This window comes from Zeugodacus cucurbitae, chromosome 6 (genome assembly GCF_028554725.1).
Source record: "Zeugodacus cucurbitae isolate PBARC_wt_2022May chromosome 6, idZeuCucr1.2, whole genome shotgun sequence".
NCBI classification, from domain to species: domain Eukaryota; kingdom Metazoa; phylum Arthropoda; class Insecta; order Diptera; family Tephritidae; genus Zeugodacus; species Zeugodacus cucurbitae.
This window is the reverse complement of record NC_071671.1, coordinates 5,499,628-5,516,222: the sequence shown is the minus strand read 5'-3', so window position 1 is coordinate 5,516,222 and position 16,595 is coordinate 5,499,628. Positions and strand designations below refer to the sequence as shown.

The window sequence follows — 16,595 nt, the reverse complement described above, 5'->3', positions numbered from 1 at the left end:
CTTTATGATAAATTGCATATAAAAGACCAAAACAATAGCTGTAATGACAGTCGAAGACATCTACAGCCGTACCAAAGTATTCGCAGAAATTTGAGCGCTTAAACAGTGAAAATGTTCCAGTTTTATATTACATTGCTAGGATTTTTTCTGGTCGGTTCCAATGGAGCAATGTTCACCAAACAACAGCATCCCTTGGATGGACGTATCGTTGGCGGCGAAATTACCACTATACAAGAACATCCATATCAGGCTTCCCTGTTCAAATTCGGTTCACATACTTGTGGCTGTTCCATATTGGATACTGGTGATAATAAAACCAATGGATTGTTTTTGGTAACAGCTGCACATTGCGTTGAACCCGCCACGCCATATTATTACGCTGTAAAATTCGGCATAACGTACCTATATGAACGGAGTCAAGTGGCGCTCATCGATACTATTGTGCAACATGAGAAATACAACCCCAACACCTCCGACTATGACATTGCCTTAATTAAACTCTTTGAACGTATTCCCCTCAGTTCCAAAGCGCGTCCGATACGCATGGCAAGTGAAGCACCAGCAGCTGGCACATCCGCTGTTGTTACCGGTTGGGGTAGCACCACTCAAGGTGGACAATTGTCACTCGCATTGCAAGCAGTTACTGTGGACGTGGTGAATACTAATGTGTGTGCAGCACTGTATGCGTTGAGAGGTAATATAACGGAGCGCATGTTATGCGCTGGGGTACCTTATGGTGGTATGGATTCGTGTCAGGGTGACTCTGGTGGACCATTGGTGGCTGATGGCGTACAAATCGGTGTTGTCTCGTGGGGTCTTGGTTGTGCCCTACCAAATTTTCCTGGTGTTTACAGTAATGTGGCAAATTTAAATGCCTGGATAAACAAAACTGTTGAGGAGATGCAAGCCTCATAATGAAATAAAGTGAAATTAAATTTAATAAAATAAAAATAAAAATATTTTTTTTCTAATTATTATAAGTTTAATCAAGGAATCTTACAACCACTAAAATCATCATAATCACATCGAATCTAACTGAGTCACCTCATACAGTATCTTTGTCCTGAATTTAACGAATCTATAATGAGATCAGATCAGATCCAGATTCAGATGCGTTCAATAACTTTTCTCATGGCGTCGATCTTTGAACAGACCTACTGAAATCAAGAAAATAGTTTAAAGAATCAACTTTAGTAGTCCTAACCGACGATTTCTTTTCCCGGAAGCATCAGATAAGGTATTTTCTAGTAGTTTTAGAAAATAAATTGAACCTCCTATGTCTGAAAGTACCAACCGGTTTACCCTTTTACGAATCTTCCAAACGCCGAAAGTATGGACCTAGAATTTGGTATGTTCTGGTGTCGAATTCCGAGATAATTTGTATAAGAGATAAGAATTTAGATCATAGCAAAAGCACAGGGAATATATAAATGAAAACGAAATTAACTTTTTTTCTACATTTATTTCCAATAAGTCCTTCACCAAAAAATTTCTTCAACAAAAATAATAAAATATTAAAAGTTATATTTATCACAATTCAGTAAGGAAACTCGATGTGTAAAATATCAAGTAAATATATAATATATAGTATTTAAATATGTTAATGTATTTATATATTTGTTCACTGGCTTTTGTTCGCTTAGCTTTTGTTATTCGCTCCTCTTTATAATCCCTTCTACCACTTGCCAACTCACAAGTATGCTGCGGCTTGCTCTTCAATCCATGCGGCATGATACGGTACACTGGCATACACGCCGGGATAGTCTTGAGCACAACCAATACCCCAAGAAACAATACCAAGCAATTTGCCGTCCACAACCAGTGGGCCGCCAGAATCGCCTTGACAAGTGTCTTTGGCACCATTCTCAGCGCCCGCGCACAGCATTTCCTCGGTGATGACATAATTCTTCGTCGCATATTGCACGCCACATTGCAACGCATCGACAATTTGTAACTCGACCGCCTGCAATACTTTTGTCATTTGCTGTGCCTTCTCATCGTTCTTGCCCCAACCGGTGGCAATGGCATGTGCACCCACCACAGCTGAAGTGCGTGCCAATTGTATGGGTTGTACGTTGGTATCGAAAATTAGAGGTTCCTTCAATATGATAAGACCCACATCATTAGTGTGTGTTTTCTTCTTATAACCGCTGTGATAGATCAGTTTCTGCGCAGCTACGCCCAGCTCCGACTGATCGGCGATCGTGGATGAACCTGCAACGACACGTATGGTCGAAGCGTAACGTCCTTTCAAGCAGTGCGCCGCAGTAACGATGACGTGCGGTGCATAAATCGAACCGCCACAAATGTGTATAAGCACGGAAGAGTCCAGCCGTATGGATACTTGGTAAGGATACTGTGCAATATCGGTCTGTTCGCCGCCCACAATGCGTCCTTCGTGTTGCATGTGTGTGTTGGCAGAAACAGCATTCAAAGCTGGTGCTGGTACAACGGCAGCTTGGAGGCCTAGGCAGCAAACGCTGAACAGTATGAGTAGCGGCAGTGCAGAACGCATGGTTTCTTGCTTTCTTTCGCGCGTGCAGTGGTAAGCGATGTGTCTTAGACGAAATTTATCAACACTTTGATAACATGTCTATGGCGTTCAAGTGCTTTTATACGAATTATGTTGGCTGACTAAAGTGCGAGTTGAGTGCGGCACTAAAAAGAAATGTTACACTTTCTTATGCGTTCACACAAAGCCAAATTGCTGTGTCAGAATGTTTTAAGTTTAAATTTCTTTTCTTAGCTCCCAGAATTTATACAAATTGTAAAGACTTGAACAGGGTGCTTTATTTGACACCGATCCAAGAAAGTCAATAAATAGTCATTTGTTGAGATTGAAGACCACTCCCACGACAATCGGGTCTACGTAATCTGAACTGACTCAGATTTTAATCAAACCAAGGACTGACAACTGGACATCAGTTCTCAAAATTATTTGAAGAATATATTCTAGCACTACAACAACAACTCCTGGTGGATCGTAGAGGAGAACAGGGTTCGCGAACGGTCGCCCTTCGGCTAGCACTAAATAATCTATTCAGTATGCTGCAATATCTAATAAAAGATAACCTAACATATCTCAATCTTAATCAAATTACTCAACCAACTTATCTAATCCAACCTAACTTAACTCAATATGATTTAGACATATGTTTATAAAAGATTATAAACCAATATACAGTACTAATTCGACCAACCTGATACAATAAGCATATTTAACGGTGTTGAATGCGGTTACAAGAGTTCCGAGATTACGGTTCTTTATGTAATATCCGTTATCTATAAGCCCTTCTAACTGTTTTAATCCTCTTAATCCTTGAGTATAATACTTCTATACTAAATACCCTGTAATTTCCGGTTCATCAATTTGACTTTCATTTGTACCCTCCGACCGACCTCCCATCAAACCGCTTAAATTCATAGCATTTTAAGCAGATAACACTGCAGAAATTATCCCATAATAAAGAAATTATAACCACATTAAAAACCACTTGAAAATATTTACGTTATTTGCGGGCAATACCGAATGACGGTAAAAAAATGCAATGATAAAATTAGATAGGAAAAAACGAGGAGAAAAAAACTTTTTTTACACAGAATACTCGTATATTGAGAAGTATGCAAGTAACCACATATTATTGCCTTATCAAACACTTTATATCCATCATAAATTTTCGGTAGTCTTTAGAGCGAAATTAGTGCAAAAAATAGGCAATAATTAATTTGTATACAACAACTAAGGACTTCTGATTACCAAGTCCATGTAGTTGTTGTACGAACTGAAGATTAGCATAATAGGCATGTAAGCACTTAAATCGAAAACTTATCGCAAATGTACTTAATAGTTTTAGTTAACTCGCCAATCTTTAGATAATACTATATTTAGTTGAATGGATTAAATATTATATAATAAGAGAAGACGGGAGAGGATTTCCTTATAGCTTGTAGAATGGATACATGCATAAACACTTGACAAAGAGGTAATAAAAGTCGAGAGCCCACTTTGTGATTACCCAATGATTAGTTGAGGTTATTCTGTTGATTGAACATTGGATCCTTTAACCTGATATGTCTTGTCTTTTGTCTGAGAGGTAGACGGTTACAGCTTCGGGATTTAAACAATCGTTAAACGTAAATTATAAATCTAAATTTACAATTCGGGCTATACAAGTCGGGCGAATACACATCGTGTATGGAACGAATCACATTAGCCGGAAATTACTGGAAGTATAATATATATTTTGAAGTCTTGCATTTCATTGGAATCCCGAAGTCATTAGGACTGATAGTAACAAATGCAGGCATGTCGAGATTCCAAAGGTCATTTAAAATGTTTTTTTTTTCAGATTTGTGAATTAATTTCAAACTTAAGATCTTTGATAATCCATATAATCTGCGCTACAATTGGATTTAGGCAGTTTAAATCGAATATGTTGATTGAGAAATAATCACGATGTCTGGTTGTTATTACCGGCACGTTTTCTTTTTCGAGTAGTGACAAACATTATTTGCAGTAATTCGACTAATCAGCGCGATAATGAATCATGGCAATTCTAAATATGCATTAAAAAGTACAAATAGATAAAGGTATGATGTAAATTGAGTGGTTATTTATGGACGGGTCTGAAGTTCAATTCACTTACTCTTGTGTACTCATCAGGTAAGAACATGATTTAGTAAAAAGGTCCGGAGACATTTTAATCAGAGTACATTTGATCGATTACTGGATGATGTTAGTGATCCTCATACATAGACAGCCAAATTGCCTTTAAGGAGCAAATTATAATTCGCACTTCAGAAAATAGTATAAGTACCCCTTGAGGATCGCTTTGTTCCTTCCTTACTTTAAAAATTGTTGCGACCTTCACTTTTATTTTCTTTATTTTCACAGCGCCTAAAAGTATGCTTTCTTTTTTAAAGTATTTTTTTCGTTAAATTCTAAACTCTTAGATTTGTACGGAGAAATTTGCTTTCAAATTCTATAGAGAACACTGTCTCCATACAAATATACACAGATAAGAGGGGTTTTTCTTACCGATATTTACTTTAAGCTAATCAATTGCCTAATCTCTACTACTAAATTAATTAATTGCTCCTCTGTAATTATTGATAAACCCACGACATAGTGTATTTCCCGCTTGCACACGCCAATCTTGCTACACAGCATTGATTTACTACACCCACAAATTAGGCAGTTTTGACATTTCGCGACGGCTTATCGCCGCATATAAGTGCTAGGCAAGTGTCCGGCAGCTTATACCGCTTTAATCCTGCGCTGAGTGAAAATGTTACGCCACATCACGCTCGTCGCGTTATTCGCCATCGCCTGCTTTGGTGGCCGCGCCATTGCTGGCTCCAACTCGTTACTGGACAATGGACGCATTGTCGGTGGCACCGATGCCGATATACGTCAATATCCACATCAGATATCGCTGCGCTATCGGGGACGTCATTTCTGTGGCGGCAGCATCTACTCTGCAAACATTATTGTGACGGCCACGCATTGTGTGGACGATGAGGACCCCACGGATATAAGCATTGTCGCCGGCGTGTCAACACTCGATGGAGAGGGCGTCAACATTCCAGTTGTGAAGATTATAGCGCACGAAAAGTATAATGTACTCAACGATTATGATGTGGCATTGTTATTGTTGGCCACTAATTTGACTTTCAATGAGTCTATTCAACCGATCGCACTGGCCAAGGAGCGTCCTCCGGCAGGCACTGAGGTTACCGTTACCGGTTGGGGTAGACTCGTAGAGGGCGGGCCATTGAGTAATCGCTTGCAACAGGTGACGGTTAATCTAGTGGGACAGTCTGATTGTCGCAAATCATATTTGCTCTTTTTGACGAAACGTATGCTGTGCGCTGGTGTGGTGGGTGGCGGTCAAGATTCCTGCCAAGGTGATTCGGGTGGTCCACTAATTGTTGGCAATGAATTATTGGGTATTGTTTCATGGGGTGCCGGCTGTGGCAGTAAAAACTTCCCGGGTGTTTATGCATCGGTGCCCGATTTAGCTGAGTGGATCGAAGCGACGTGCGATATACTGACGAATTCCGGAAATTCTGGCGGTGCTGAATCTGAGCGTTATTCATATTTGTAAATATGTATAAACTATATAATTTTGAGATTAAACATTGATAAGTCATAACTTCGTTTGCTTGTATTTATCATTATCGATTATCGCAAATGTTAAGTAGTCCATAAATTTTGCAAATTCTTGCGTAAAGAGGAGTATTGTATAACTTGTATAATTTATGATTCGAGTATTAAATTTTTTAAATCGAAAAACGTAGGCACTGACCCCGAGAGAATATTTGCAACTGAAAAGCAAATGTTTCAAAAGTTTAGTTTAGTTAGAATCGTATTTGGAGGAAAATAATACACATAAAGAGAATGCTGTCTCTTAATAGCTTGAGACAACTTAGAATCTTTTAAACCCCACCTGTCTAGATTCAGGAAACTCACAGGACCTTGATCTAATATTAATATTTGATAATACCAATTTAAAGAAAGTTCTAAAAGGAAGCAGATTAAAAGCGAAAAGTTATGGAGAAGCTGAAGTCATTATAACTCAATAAGAACTGTATAGCATTAGCTAGGTAATCTTCTATACCACAAAAAATCATTAGATTCTGGACGTAAGATATTACATTTTTTATTTTATAATACAAATTTTCCGTACAAAACCTAGAATAGAATTTTATTTGTATAAAACTTATATGCTGAGTTGCTATGCTTCGTTTGCTCTTTTTATATTCATCTTCCCTTACGCTTGCGCCTTCTCCAACTCCTCCACAATCCATGACTTCAAACTGGCCACATCGGTGTAAACACTGGGATAACCTGGACGCGCACAACCAAAGCCCCACGAAACTAGGCCCACTAATTCTCCCGCATACACCAAAGGACCGCCTGTGTCACCCTGGCAAGAATCTTGACCGCCACCGCGTACATAACCCGCGCAAATCATGCGTGATGTGACCTCACCCGAGCCATAAATGGAGATACACTGTGAGCGACTAACTATTGGCACTTTAGTCTCCTCTAAATTGTAGGATGATGGTCCAAATTCTTCACGATAACCCCAACCGGCTACAGTTGCCAATTGGTTCACAGCTGGCAGTTTTTCACGTATATTGATTGTACGCAAAATCGAATGCGTTGCATCAAATTGGAAAGGCAAATCCACAAATATCAAACCAATGTCGTAATCACCAGTACGCGTTGAGAATTTCGGATGTTCGATCCACTTGGTGGCCGGATATTGTTGGCCATCGCCACCGGTACGTTGATTGGCCGCCGCAACGATCGTAACCCGTTCCGTTTCTATTTCGCGTACGCACTGTGCGGCGGTGAGCACCGCCTTCTCGGAGATTATAACACCCGCGCATTTGTGCCAATACGGACCATCGGCCGTTAGGCGGTAACGTATGGAAACAAGATAGGGATGCTTGATGATGTCCACCTCATGTCCGCCTATGATGAAGGGTTGTATTTCGGAGCGTGTAGTAGCCGCTAAAGCAGTGCAGCAGGCGAATAACAGCCAAAGTGTTATAGTGTGTTTTATGTACTGCATAGCGATCTCAAGTCTTGTTTTCAAAACGCACTGGAAACGACTAATATAACTGTAATACACTAAACAGCACTATGGGGTCAAAATATGCGGATTATCTTATTTTATTAAGCTGTTTTGTTGTGATAAGCCATTTAAGTACGGAATGTTGCAGTGATAAGCTAATTTTTGTTGTTTTTTGTTTTTTCAATAGAGCTTTATTGATCTTTATGGTTACAATAAATATGTATGTATATCAAAAGATATGGTTAATGTGCATTTGAAATTTGTTTAATCTCTTCCAGTATTTAATCTATATTCAGAATGACTCGGTGTAAAGAAAACGAAATCGGTAGTGAGCCGTTTAAAAGCTTTTTACTTCGAACAAAGCTTCTTCAAGTCCCCAGTGCTGCCCATGATTAATGAATAATAAGTTGTTTTTTACGATTTTCCTAACGCCGACTTGGTCTGAAACAAACTGTATAGAAAAATCGAGCTTACATTTCTGTTAGATAGTAAGAATGCCTTCTGGCTGTCAGAACTGTATTTTTGTCCAACAAGCGATAATATATACCAACAATAGGATAGCTCTTGTTAGACATCCAATTTGACAATATAGTATTTACAAACCTTGGTATCACTTAATGACTTCATATAGTATACTTTCACCATCACCAGCCACAGGTAGTCATAATAAATGCCAATCATCTGATCAGTGGCAGATTCAGAAAAAATTTTTGGGGGGGTATTACGAAAAGTTTTATTACTCAACGTATTATTAATATAACAGTTCTCTCGCGAAAATTCAGTTATTATAGGACACGTTTTTTTGTTTTTTGTGTATTTTTCCCAAATTACGAATTTGACGCTAAAAAAGCTCGAGAAATATTTTCTTTTTATGAAAGGGTGATCAACTGTTCAGAACAAAACTTTCTTGAGGAGGTGCAAATTTGGAAACAGCGAACTTCAGGCAAGCATTTTCGGAATGCTCTCGAAGCTTTAGCAGCAGTGAACAAAACGTCTTTTGGGAATGTTTTCAAGATTTTACGCCTGTTTCAATAGCATCACCGGAAAGAAGTTTTTCAAGTTTAAAGAGAATTAAAACCTATTTACGAAATACGACAGGTCAAGATAGGCTTAATGGTCGAGCATCAATGAATATTCATAGGGATATTGATCTGTCAGTTGATGAAATACTAGAAGAATTCTTTCAAAAACCAAGGAAAATATAACATGGAATGTGAGATCACGTGTAATCCTCAATTAATCACTGAACTTCAACGATACTGCTTGTACAAATGTAGACAAAGCTCGAATTATATGAATAACAACAAACATCTTGTAACTTATTATGATTGCTATAATTAATAATGTGATTTTTTGATCAATAACCTCATTCCAAACCCATATCACCAAACATATATTTTTCTCTGAGTTTAGGGGGTGTTTCAACACCAAAAACCTCCCCCGTGGATCCGCCACTGCATCTGATCAATTTCACCGCCCAAACTCCGGAGCTTGAGATTACGCCTATTTTACAAACTGTTTGATTCCCAATCTCGACAAATGTGATGTTCATAAAATTTGATAATTTTTCTGCAGTTTCTTACTGTTCTGGATATCCACGATTCTAGTGATATCAACAGAGTTCAAGTACATACTCTTATTCCGTTATTGACTACCGAAAACCTCACTTCATAAAATAGGTATACACCTAATTCTGTTTTTACACGATAGAATGGTTCCCGAGAAATTCGTGTAAAAAAAAATCGTGTAAAAAAAGATACTGGCCAAGTACAAAAATAATAGATTGGTTCTAGACCTAAAAAAATAAGTTAAAATTAGACTAAATAATATAAAAAAAATATTAAATATATATTATAAAATTTTGATTTTGGTATCTAAGCTGATCGCTTTCCTCATTTTTAATGCAGGAGAATTATGTAACATGGGTATGGCTACCAAAATATATTTTATTAATCAAAAATGCAAAAATCTAAAATTAAATATTTGAAACTAACCTGTTATTGGTCTACCAAAATTATATGAGCTTCTACTTTATTTTACTTAGCACTTGTTAAAAATCAGCAAAAACTAACGATCTTTCAATTATAATTGTCAAATAGGAACTAAATTGTGTGTACAATACATTATGTACGTTTTTACTTTTTCAATAATTCGGGGAATCCCGCATTTCCAGAAATTTCACAGAAATTAAACAGAAATTACGCATACATAGACATAACTCAGAATACACACCAGAATTATTTTAAGTAGAAAAAAATTCATTAAAAAAAAACGTGTTAAATCCAATAATTCATGTAAAAAAAGTAATTTTGTTTTTTTTGTATTCGTGTTATTTCAAATTATGTCGTGTAAAAATAGAAATATTTTTTCGTATTTACTCGTGTTATTTCAAATTCGTGTAAAAATAATTCGTGTAAAAACAGAATTAGGTGTAATCTGATTTAAGGAAACTTCTATATAGGAAACCGTGAAGTTGCCATATTTTACACATAGTTGTACAAATACTATATTTGGCTGAAGACAGTATCAAGTAACCGAACACTAATTGAGCACCTCGATGGGCGCGACCTCTCTTTGAGAATGTAAGCAACTTAATTAAATTTTTTCTACTAGATCACACATGTATTTGCTAGAAACAAATAATCGATTGAGTTTAAAGCTGTTTTTTTATCAGCTAAGAACACTCAATAACTCGCAATGGCACAATGGCCTATATATTATGATTGATTAGTAAATGGTGCAATTGTATATAACGATTAAATGACAATAGAGACTTATCTATTAATTACACAAACGCATTACTCATACTATTTTTTTATTAATTTCGGCAAATCACTTATTAATTGCCGCACATACATTTTTTATATAAATACAGTAGCAATGTTTGAATGCCAAATTAATTATTATTACTCGCTTCACTGCTAATCCACTGCTGGAAATGCACCAAATTTGTATAGACACCTGGAAAACCGACACGTCCACAGCCATTACCCCACGATACTAAACCAACAACCGTGCCATTCGAAACTAGCGCGCTACCCGCATCACCCAGACAAGCGTCAATTGCAACGCCATTGGCACTCTCACCACCAGCGCACAACATGGCCGCGCTGATGCGTCCGGCGCCATAAGCTTGTTTGCACTGCGCGCTGTCCAACACTCGCACAGTGGCCTCTTGCAGTTGCTCCTCAAAAGCGCCGTACTCTGCGGAGGCACCCCAACCCGCCACTGTGGCTGCACTGCCAGCAGTGGGCAGCTCCTCCGCCACTTCGATCGGTCTGATCACTTTCGCGTGTTGTCTAGTGAGTGGATATTCCAAGCGCAATAGCGCCAAATCACTGTCGATGAACCAAATATCGAAATCCGGATGTATCAGAATCGTTTTGATGAGATAAACATAACCGTCGCTTTGTGTGCGATAACTGCTGCCGGCCACAATTAACAGTTGATTGCGCTCCAAGCCGATGACGCAACGCGCCGTGGTCAGCACGATATCCTCGGCGTATATTGTGCCCGAACAGCGGTGGCTGAAGGGTGTCGAGGCATTGTGCTTGTAGCGTATGGATACCAAATGCGGTGCACTGGCGATGTCCACCGTTGCACCGCCAACAATGCGGCCCTGTGGCGTCGCGCAGGCCGTCAACGCGATTGAAACGCAGAGCGTCAAGAGAAAAAGTTGTAGTGCGCTGTTAAAGGTTGGTGCCATTGCTTTCTTGTGCGTCCGTAATGCAACGAAATCGAATTTGTACTGTCATCGGTTGTGTAAAAAAATGATATCTGTGACAAAATTAGTGTTATTTCTATCATATATTAACTTATCATCTATTTACGTAGAATCAAACTGTGTTATCGCATTTGTTTTTTTTTCTATCAAATTGAAGTTAACTATTTTTTCATACATAGTATTTGTCATCATATCTAGTCTAATACATATGTACATGACGTAAATTATGCAATTGCCTGACATAGATCTACTTCAAATACGTTGCGTGCCAATTTGTTTTGACCAATGCGGATATAGTGTATATATAAAGTTAAAAAAACGATGCTTGATTTTTATACTCCCGCAACATGGTGCACAGAGCATGTAGTTTTGTTCATAAAACTGAATGGGTTATATATGTATGTATATCAAAATTATCAGAATGACGATACGAGTTGAAATCCGAATGTCACAATATGTAAAAATTGTGATATCTTGATAAAATTTTTACACATGTTCCTTGGCATTGTGGGAGGGCTGATATATCAAATGATAAAAAATAAAATGATAATAACCGAAAAGACTAATTTATGGGCCAAAAAACATATCTCATAAAATACTCAACAGATTTCGATAAAATTTGGTATATAACATTTTCTTGACATCCTGAACATCACATGACATCTTGAAAATGGGTTTCGGTTTACAACCAAACCTACTTGTCTTTTTCCAAAAATTTGATTCGTTCACATTATGATATATATGTACATCAAGAACCAATGAAGATATTGGAATACAACATTTCATAAATACTGCATTTGTCGTGTGGTATCAATCGTTTAAAAATTGTATAAATCGGACTATAACTTTTCTAAGCCCGCGTATCGAATAAGAAGACCTTAGTGTCAGCTCCTTATACCTAATAATTGGTATAGGAATACCTTAGAAAAATTAGATAAGCGTATAATCTTTGATATAATTTTGCTTGATGGCAAAAATAGTTGAAATCGATACAGGAATTACCCCAGCCCCCATATCTATATACATATATAAAAATTAATGCCACTTTTCGTTGTAATTTTATAACATAAGAACGGGCTCACCTATCCAAACCAAATGTTTAGGCTTTGTTCGGACAATTTAGTAGATGGTTTATTTGAAGTTTCCAAAAATCGGTCGAGGGGTTCTTCATTTATAATAAACTATTTTTTTTTGTTTGAATAAATGGATTTGATGTTAAAATCAATTATGTTTTTATTTCACTTTATACGTATCGAAGCAAGTACCGGGCCTCTAGTACTATATATGTGACCTGGTCTACGAAAAGGGAGCTAACGTGCGAAAACTAGTTTTCTGGGAAACAGCTGTTAAAAATAAACAACTCGTTTCGTCAGTTTCTCGTTATCTCATTAATTTTTTGACACCTAAGCCCACTTTCCGTAGACCAGGTCACATATAATGATTTTCGAATTCTAGTGGACTTTCTGCCGAATAGGTGGATCAAATTGTGTGTTATCTGAAAAATAAAAAATACATAAATAAGTGCGAGAGTATAAAATGTTCGGTTACACCCGAACCTAGCCCCTCCTTACTTGCTTTTTAGAACATTTTCGCTTTTTGGCGCAGCCCATAAGATTGCGTATTTAACGTTTTGGTTTGTCCAAATTTTACCAGTGTTCAGTATAGATATTGGAAGGGTCTTACAAAATTTTATATATTATTTCTTCTTAACCTGAATATAAAATTAGATTGGACTTCTACTTTCGAGGGACTTTCGCTAAGAGAGACTTTTCTTATAATTGTAGAATTTGCTTGACAAGAAACTGAATTCATGATTTCCAAATTCATAATCGAGCTGTGATTACGACAGTTCTACAAATTTGCTTGATTAAATTTATTATTAGAAGGCCGGTGAGATTAACTCAATAGAACTCGTTATAAGATTGATAATACCGACCCTAATACTCTGAATGGTATATAAAAAGCTACGTATCATTTTATAGCCTAATAGTTATACGTCTGCTACTTATCATAGCACGTAATAAAGTCGCGGTCAACTAACCATAAATATGCTTACTTATTTTTATTTCTATTTGATAAGAAATATCATTTATGTACCGCAAATTGTACGTGTTTAACATCTTTAATTACTAATTATATGGTTTATAGTTGTTGCCAAATAGTGTAGCCATACCGATCAGCTATAGTGTGTTTCGACCCTGAACTTAATGTAACGCGTACTTTTTTGTTTTGAACTAATACTATTTTGATTACATCTGGAGACTTGTCTTTCGACGAATGTTCAACGATTCAATATAATTTTAATCTAAACATTTGATGGCATTTTTCAGATTCTAACATTAAAATGTATTATTTGCGCGCCAAAATGTAGGCAACGAAAAAAATAATAGCTTTAAAACTACTTATCGATTACCCTATTCTCTACTCTTATCGTCTGCGGTCTTTTCAGTTTTTTATTTAAAAAGAAAACGAAATGAAAAAGAATGTACAATGGTACGTTTAAGGATTGTTTATTTTTACAAAATTTTGAACATTAATACAATAGCGTAGATTCTATCGCAGCAATATTTTCATGCAACCACGGCAACAAATGCGTCACATTGGCATATACACCTGGGTATTTTGGGCTGGCACAGCCATTACCCCATGACACGATACCTGCCAACTTGCCATTAACCAATAGGGGACCACCCGAATCACCCTGACACGTATCCTTACCACCAACGCCACGTAATCCCGCACACAACATAGAATCGGTGATTCTTCCTGCACCATAATCCTCCTGACACAACTCATTACTCACAATCGGCACTTTGACTTCTTGCAATAGATCTGGACTGCTGCTGCCCTGTTTCAGCGCACCCCAACCGGTAATGACGGCAGTGTCGCCATTCAATGAGGGACGATCAGCCAACGGTATAGCTTTGATGGTCACATTATTAATCGGCAACGGCGCAGCGAGCACCATCAACGCAATGTCGTTATTATAGGAGCTTGGTTGGTAATTCTCATGCATAATAATCTCCTTGACAGGTACTAGTGCACCACCGACGCTACGTCTCTCGTTTGCACCTGCGACTATTTGATATTGACTTGCTACCTTACCGATCACACAATGGGCAGCGGTTACGACGATGTACTCGGAGTAAATGGCTCCACCACAATTATGTGCATAACTCTTTTGCGATGATAGTATACCCTTCAGACGCATACTAACTTGATGCGGATGCGCCGTGATGTCAACTGTATAACCGCCAACGATGCGTCCATCCTTAGTGTCAGCTGTGTCCACTTCGGCGAGTGTACGTGCCCAGGTTGTATTCATAAAGGCTAAAGCCAATATGCTGACAGAAATTATGCAGATTTTCATTGCGGAAATGTTTTTAAGTTAGATGTGAACTTAAGACAAGAGAGTTGACTTGTTGGCCAGTCGGTTGGCCAAAGACTAATTTCTATGCGCTTGTAATAAGACCAAAACACGTCTGATGTAAAATATTGATAAGGTGTTGGATTTCCAAAGAATGTACTATAATGGAGGCCTTATCGGTTATAATCGATACATGACGGTGTACGTTTTGTTGATATGGTCTATTGCAAGGTTTTGCGATTATGCTTCTTAAAGGTTAATTAAACGTATATGATTTATTAGCCACGCTGATAAAGTGCTTAGCCCATTATATAATTACTTTGTGTTTACTCTAATCGTTCGAATACTAACGTGATCAAATGATGTGTACCTGTGGAATGTACTTATACTTAAATATACGAGGGTGTGTTTTTGAAGTTTGTCAACGGAAACTATTTCAATATACTTACCAAGATTTCGCATAATCAGTTCATCAGCATTTAAAATATAATCGAAACGGTACTTTTGTACCTCTATGGTACAATATCCGTATTTTGTATATCAACATAATTTTTTAGCATTTTCATATTATATAAAACTGTTTTTAATAGTCTCCCCTCAAAATTGCTGCTTCCACCTTGGCGATAGTCTCACGCAGCCATGGTAATAAATACCAAACATTTGCGTACACGCCTGGAAAGTTCGGTAGTCCACAACCGCTTCCCCATGAGACCACACCCGCTAATTTACCATTAATCAACAGCGGTCCACCGGAATCCTTTTTACAGGCATCCTTACCGCCAACACCCAATAAACCCGCACACAACATATCATCAGTGATCCTATTAGGGTAGCTCTGCTTGCAGATTTCATGGCTTATGATTGGCACCTGAACTTCGTGCAGAAAGTCGGGACTATCTCCTTCAGCGTTTACACCCCAACCCGTTATTGTAGCGATCTCCCCAGGCTGCGGCTGCATATCAGTCAATTCAATTGGTTTGATTGTTATATTATTGATCGGCAACTCAGCGGCAAGTACCAGCAAAGCAATGTCGTTAGTCGTTCGTTCTGGACCGTATTCCTCATGCATAAGTATCTCTTGTACCGGAACTATTACGCCATCAATACCGCTACGTAGATTTGTGCCAACAACAACCATTAGTTCGTTCCTCTTACTGCGTTCAATGCAATGTGATGCCGTTATGACAATCCGTTGCGAATATATGCTGCCACCGCATGAATGAGCGTATGATTGCTGCGGTTCAGTGATATCTCTAGTACGTAAACTGATCTGATGAGGATACTGTATGATATTAACCACTTTGCCGCCAACAATGCGCGAATCTATGACTTGATTATTGTTAGGATGAGTGATAACTGCGCTGATCCTAACCACCAAAAAAGTTGCCAAAAAGACACACAAAATGTTATTGACGCAGTTATTCATTTTACAGTTTACCAGGTATCAACTTCACAACTCACGCGTCTACACTGCCGTACTGCCAATTTATTGACACAACTTGGGTAAAGTATTCTCACTAAATTCCAAGAAATTTAAAAAAAAATGTTACCACTTGAGTGTATTTAAAATGCAGATAAACTTGATTTAATAAATTTGTCAAATTAATTTATAATCTGTTCCGTTATCAATAATAATCTGCTTACAAATGTTTTCGACTCAGCTGGTATAAGCGACTCTTTTATCAATTTGCAAACAGATTACAAAAAATTTAACTTTCGACTTTTATTAAACTGTTTCTCCCAGAACAACAGCGCCTAGTTTGGGGTCCACTTGTAATCTGATAACTGACTAAGTCAAAACTGCCTCTATAATTTTGTTTGACGCTGAGAAGAAATGTATTCCGTATAGTTTGGGTACCTCTAACTTTTGTGAACGGGCTTTTGTGTACGAGCTTCAACTATTCCACTTGAGATACAA

General features: G+C 37.8%; 6 protein-coding genes across 6 annotated transcripts; 2 read left to right on the top strand and 4 right to left on the bottom strand.

Moving 5' to 3' along the window:
• Nucleotides 1-36: 36 nt before the first annotated feature.
• On the top strand, nt 37-959 carry LOC105211256 (trypsin alpha-3). The gene has a single exon (XM_011182602.3). It carries the CDS (start codon nt 112-114, stop codon nt 913-915), a length of 804 nt encoding a protein of 267 aa, XP_011180904.2. The 5' UTR covers nt 37-111; the 3' UTR covers nt 916-959.
• Nucleotides 960-1,442: 483 nt separating this feature from the next.
• Nucleotides 1,443-2,600, bottom strand: LOC105211271 (trypsin alpha). The gene has a single exon (XM_029039591.2). The coding sequence runs from the start codon at nt 2,513-2,515 to the stop codon at nt 1,691-1,693; it is 825 nt and encodes a 274-aa protein (XP_028895424.2). The 5' UTR covers nt 2,516-2,600; the 3' UTR covers nt 1,443-1,690.
• Nucleotides 2,601-5,213: 2,613 nt separating this feature from the next.
• On the top strand, nt 5,214-6,155 carry LOC105211258 (trypsin delta). Its single transcript, XM_011182603.3, has one exon. The coding sequence runs from the start codon at nt 5,289-5,291 to the stop codon at nt 6,105-6,107; it is 819 nt and encodes a 272-aa protein (XP_011180905.1). The 5' UTR covers nt 5,214-5,288; the 3' UTR covers nt 6,108-6,155.
• Nucleotides 6,156-6,646: 491 nt separating this feature from the next.
• On the bottom strand, nt 6,647-7,647 carry LOC114803854 (trypsin alpha-3-like). The gene has a single exon (XM_029039592.2). It carries the CDS (start codon nt 7,581-7,583, stop codon nt 6,774-6,776), a length of 810 nt encoding a protein of 269 aa, XP_028895425.2. The 5' UTR covers nt 7,584-7,647; the 3' UTR covers nt 6,647-6,773.
• Nucleotides 7,648-10,384: 2,737 nt separating this feature from the next.
• LOC105211254 (transmembrane protease serine 9) lies at nt 10,385-14,791 on the bottom strand. The gene is made up of 2 exons (XM_011182598.3): nt 13,851-14,791; nt 10,385-11,338 (listed from the first exon to the last, which is right to left on the bottom strand). The coding sequence occupies exons 1-2, from the start codon at nt 14,678-14,680 to the stop codon at nt 10,483-10,485; spliced, it is 1,686 nt and encodes a 561-aa protein (XP_011180900.2). The 5' UTR covers nt 14,681-14,791; the 3' UTR covers nt 10,385-10,482.
• LOC128922534 (trypsin zeta-like) lies at nt 14,598-16,157 on the bottom strand. Its single transcript, XM_054233394.1, has 2 exons — nt 15,127-16,157; nt 14,598-15,047 (listed from the first exon to the last, which is right to left on the bottom strand). Exon 1 carries the CDS (start codon nt 16,101-16,103, stop codon nt 15,261-15,263), a length of 843 nt encoding a protein of 280 aa, XP_054089369.1. The 5' UTR covers nt 16,104-16,157; the 3' UTR covers nt 14,598-15,047; nt 15,127-15,260.
• Nucleotides 16,158-16,595: the final 438 nt, after the last annotated feature.

What these genes read in the sequence shown, in the direction of transcription:
- LOC105211256 (XM_011182602.3), top strand. Translation starts at nt 112, where the DNA reads ATGTTCCAGTTTTATATTACATTGCTAGGATTTTTTCTGGTCGGTTCC.
- LOC105211271 (XM_029039591.2), bottom strand. Translation starts at nt 2,515, where the DNA reads ATGCGTTCTGCACTGCCGCTACTCATACTGTTCAGCGTTTGCTGCCTA.
- LOC105211258 (XM_011182603.3), top strand. Translation starts at nt 5,289, where the DNA reads ATGTTACGCCACATCACGCTCGTCGCGTTATTCGCCATCGCCTGCTTT.
- LOC114803854 (XM_029039592.2), bottom strand. Translation starts at nt 7,583, where the DNA reads ATGCAGTACATAAAACACACTATAACACTTTGGCTGTTATTCGCCTGC.
- LOC105211254 (XM_011182598.3), bottom strand. Translation starts at nt 14,680, where the DNA reads ATGAAAATCTGCATAATTTCTGTCAGCATATTGGCTTTAGCCTTTATG. An exon ending in GCGATAGAATCTACGCTATT is followed by an intron (nt 11,339 to 13,850) that starts GTATTAATGTTC and finishes ACACAACCGATG; the next exon opens with ACAGTACAAATTCGATTTCG.
- LOC128922534 (XM_054233394.1), bottom strand. Translation starts at nt 16,103, where the DNA reads ATGAATAACTGCGTCAATAACATTTTGTGTGTCTTTTTGGCAACTTTT.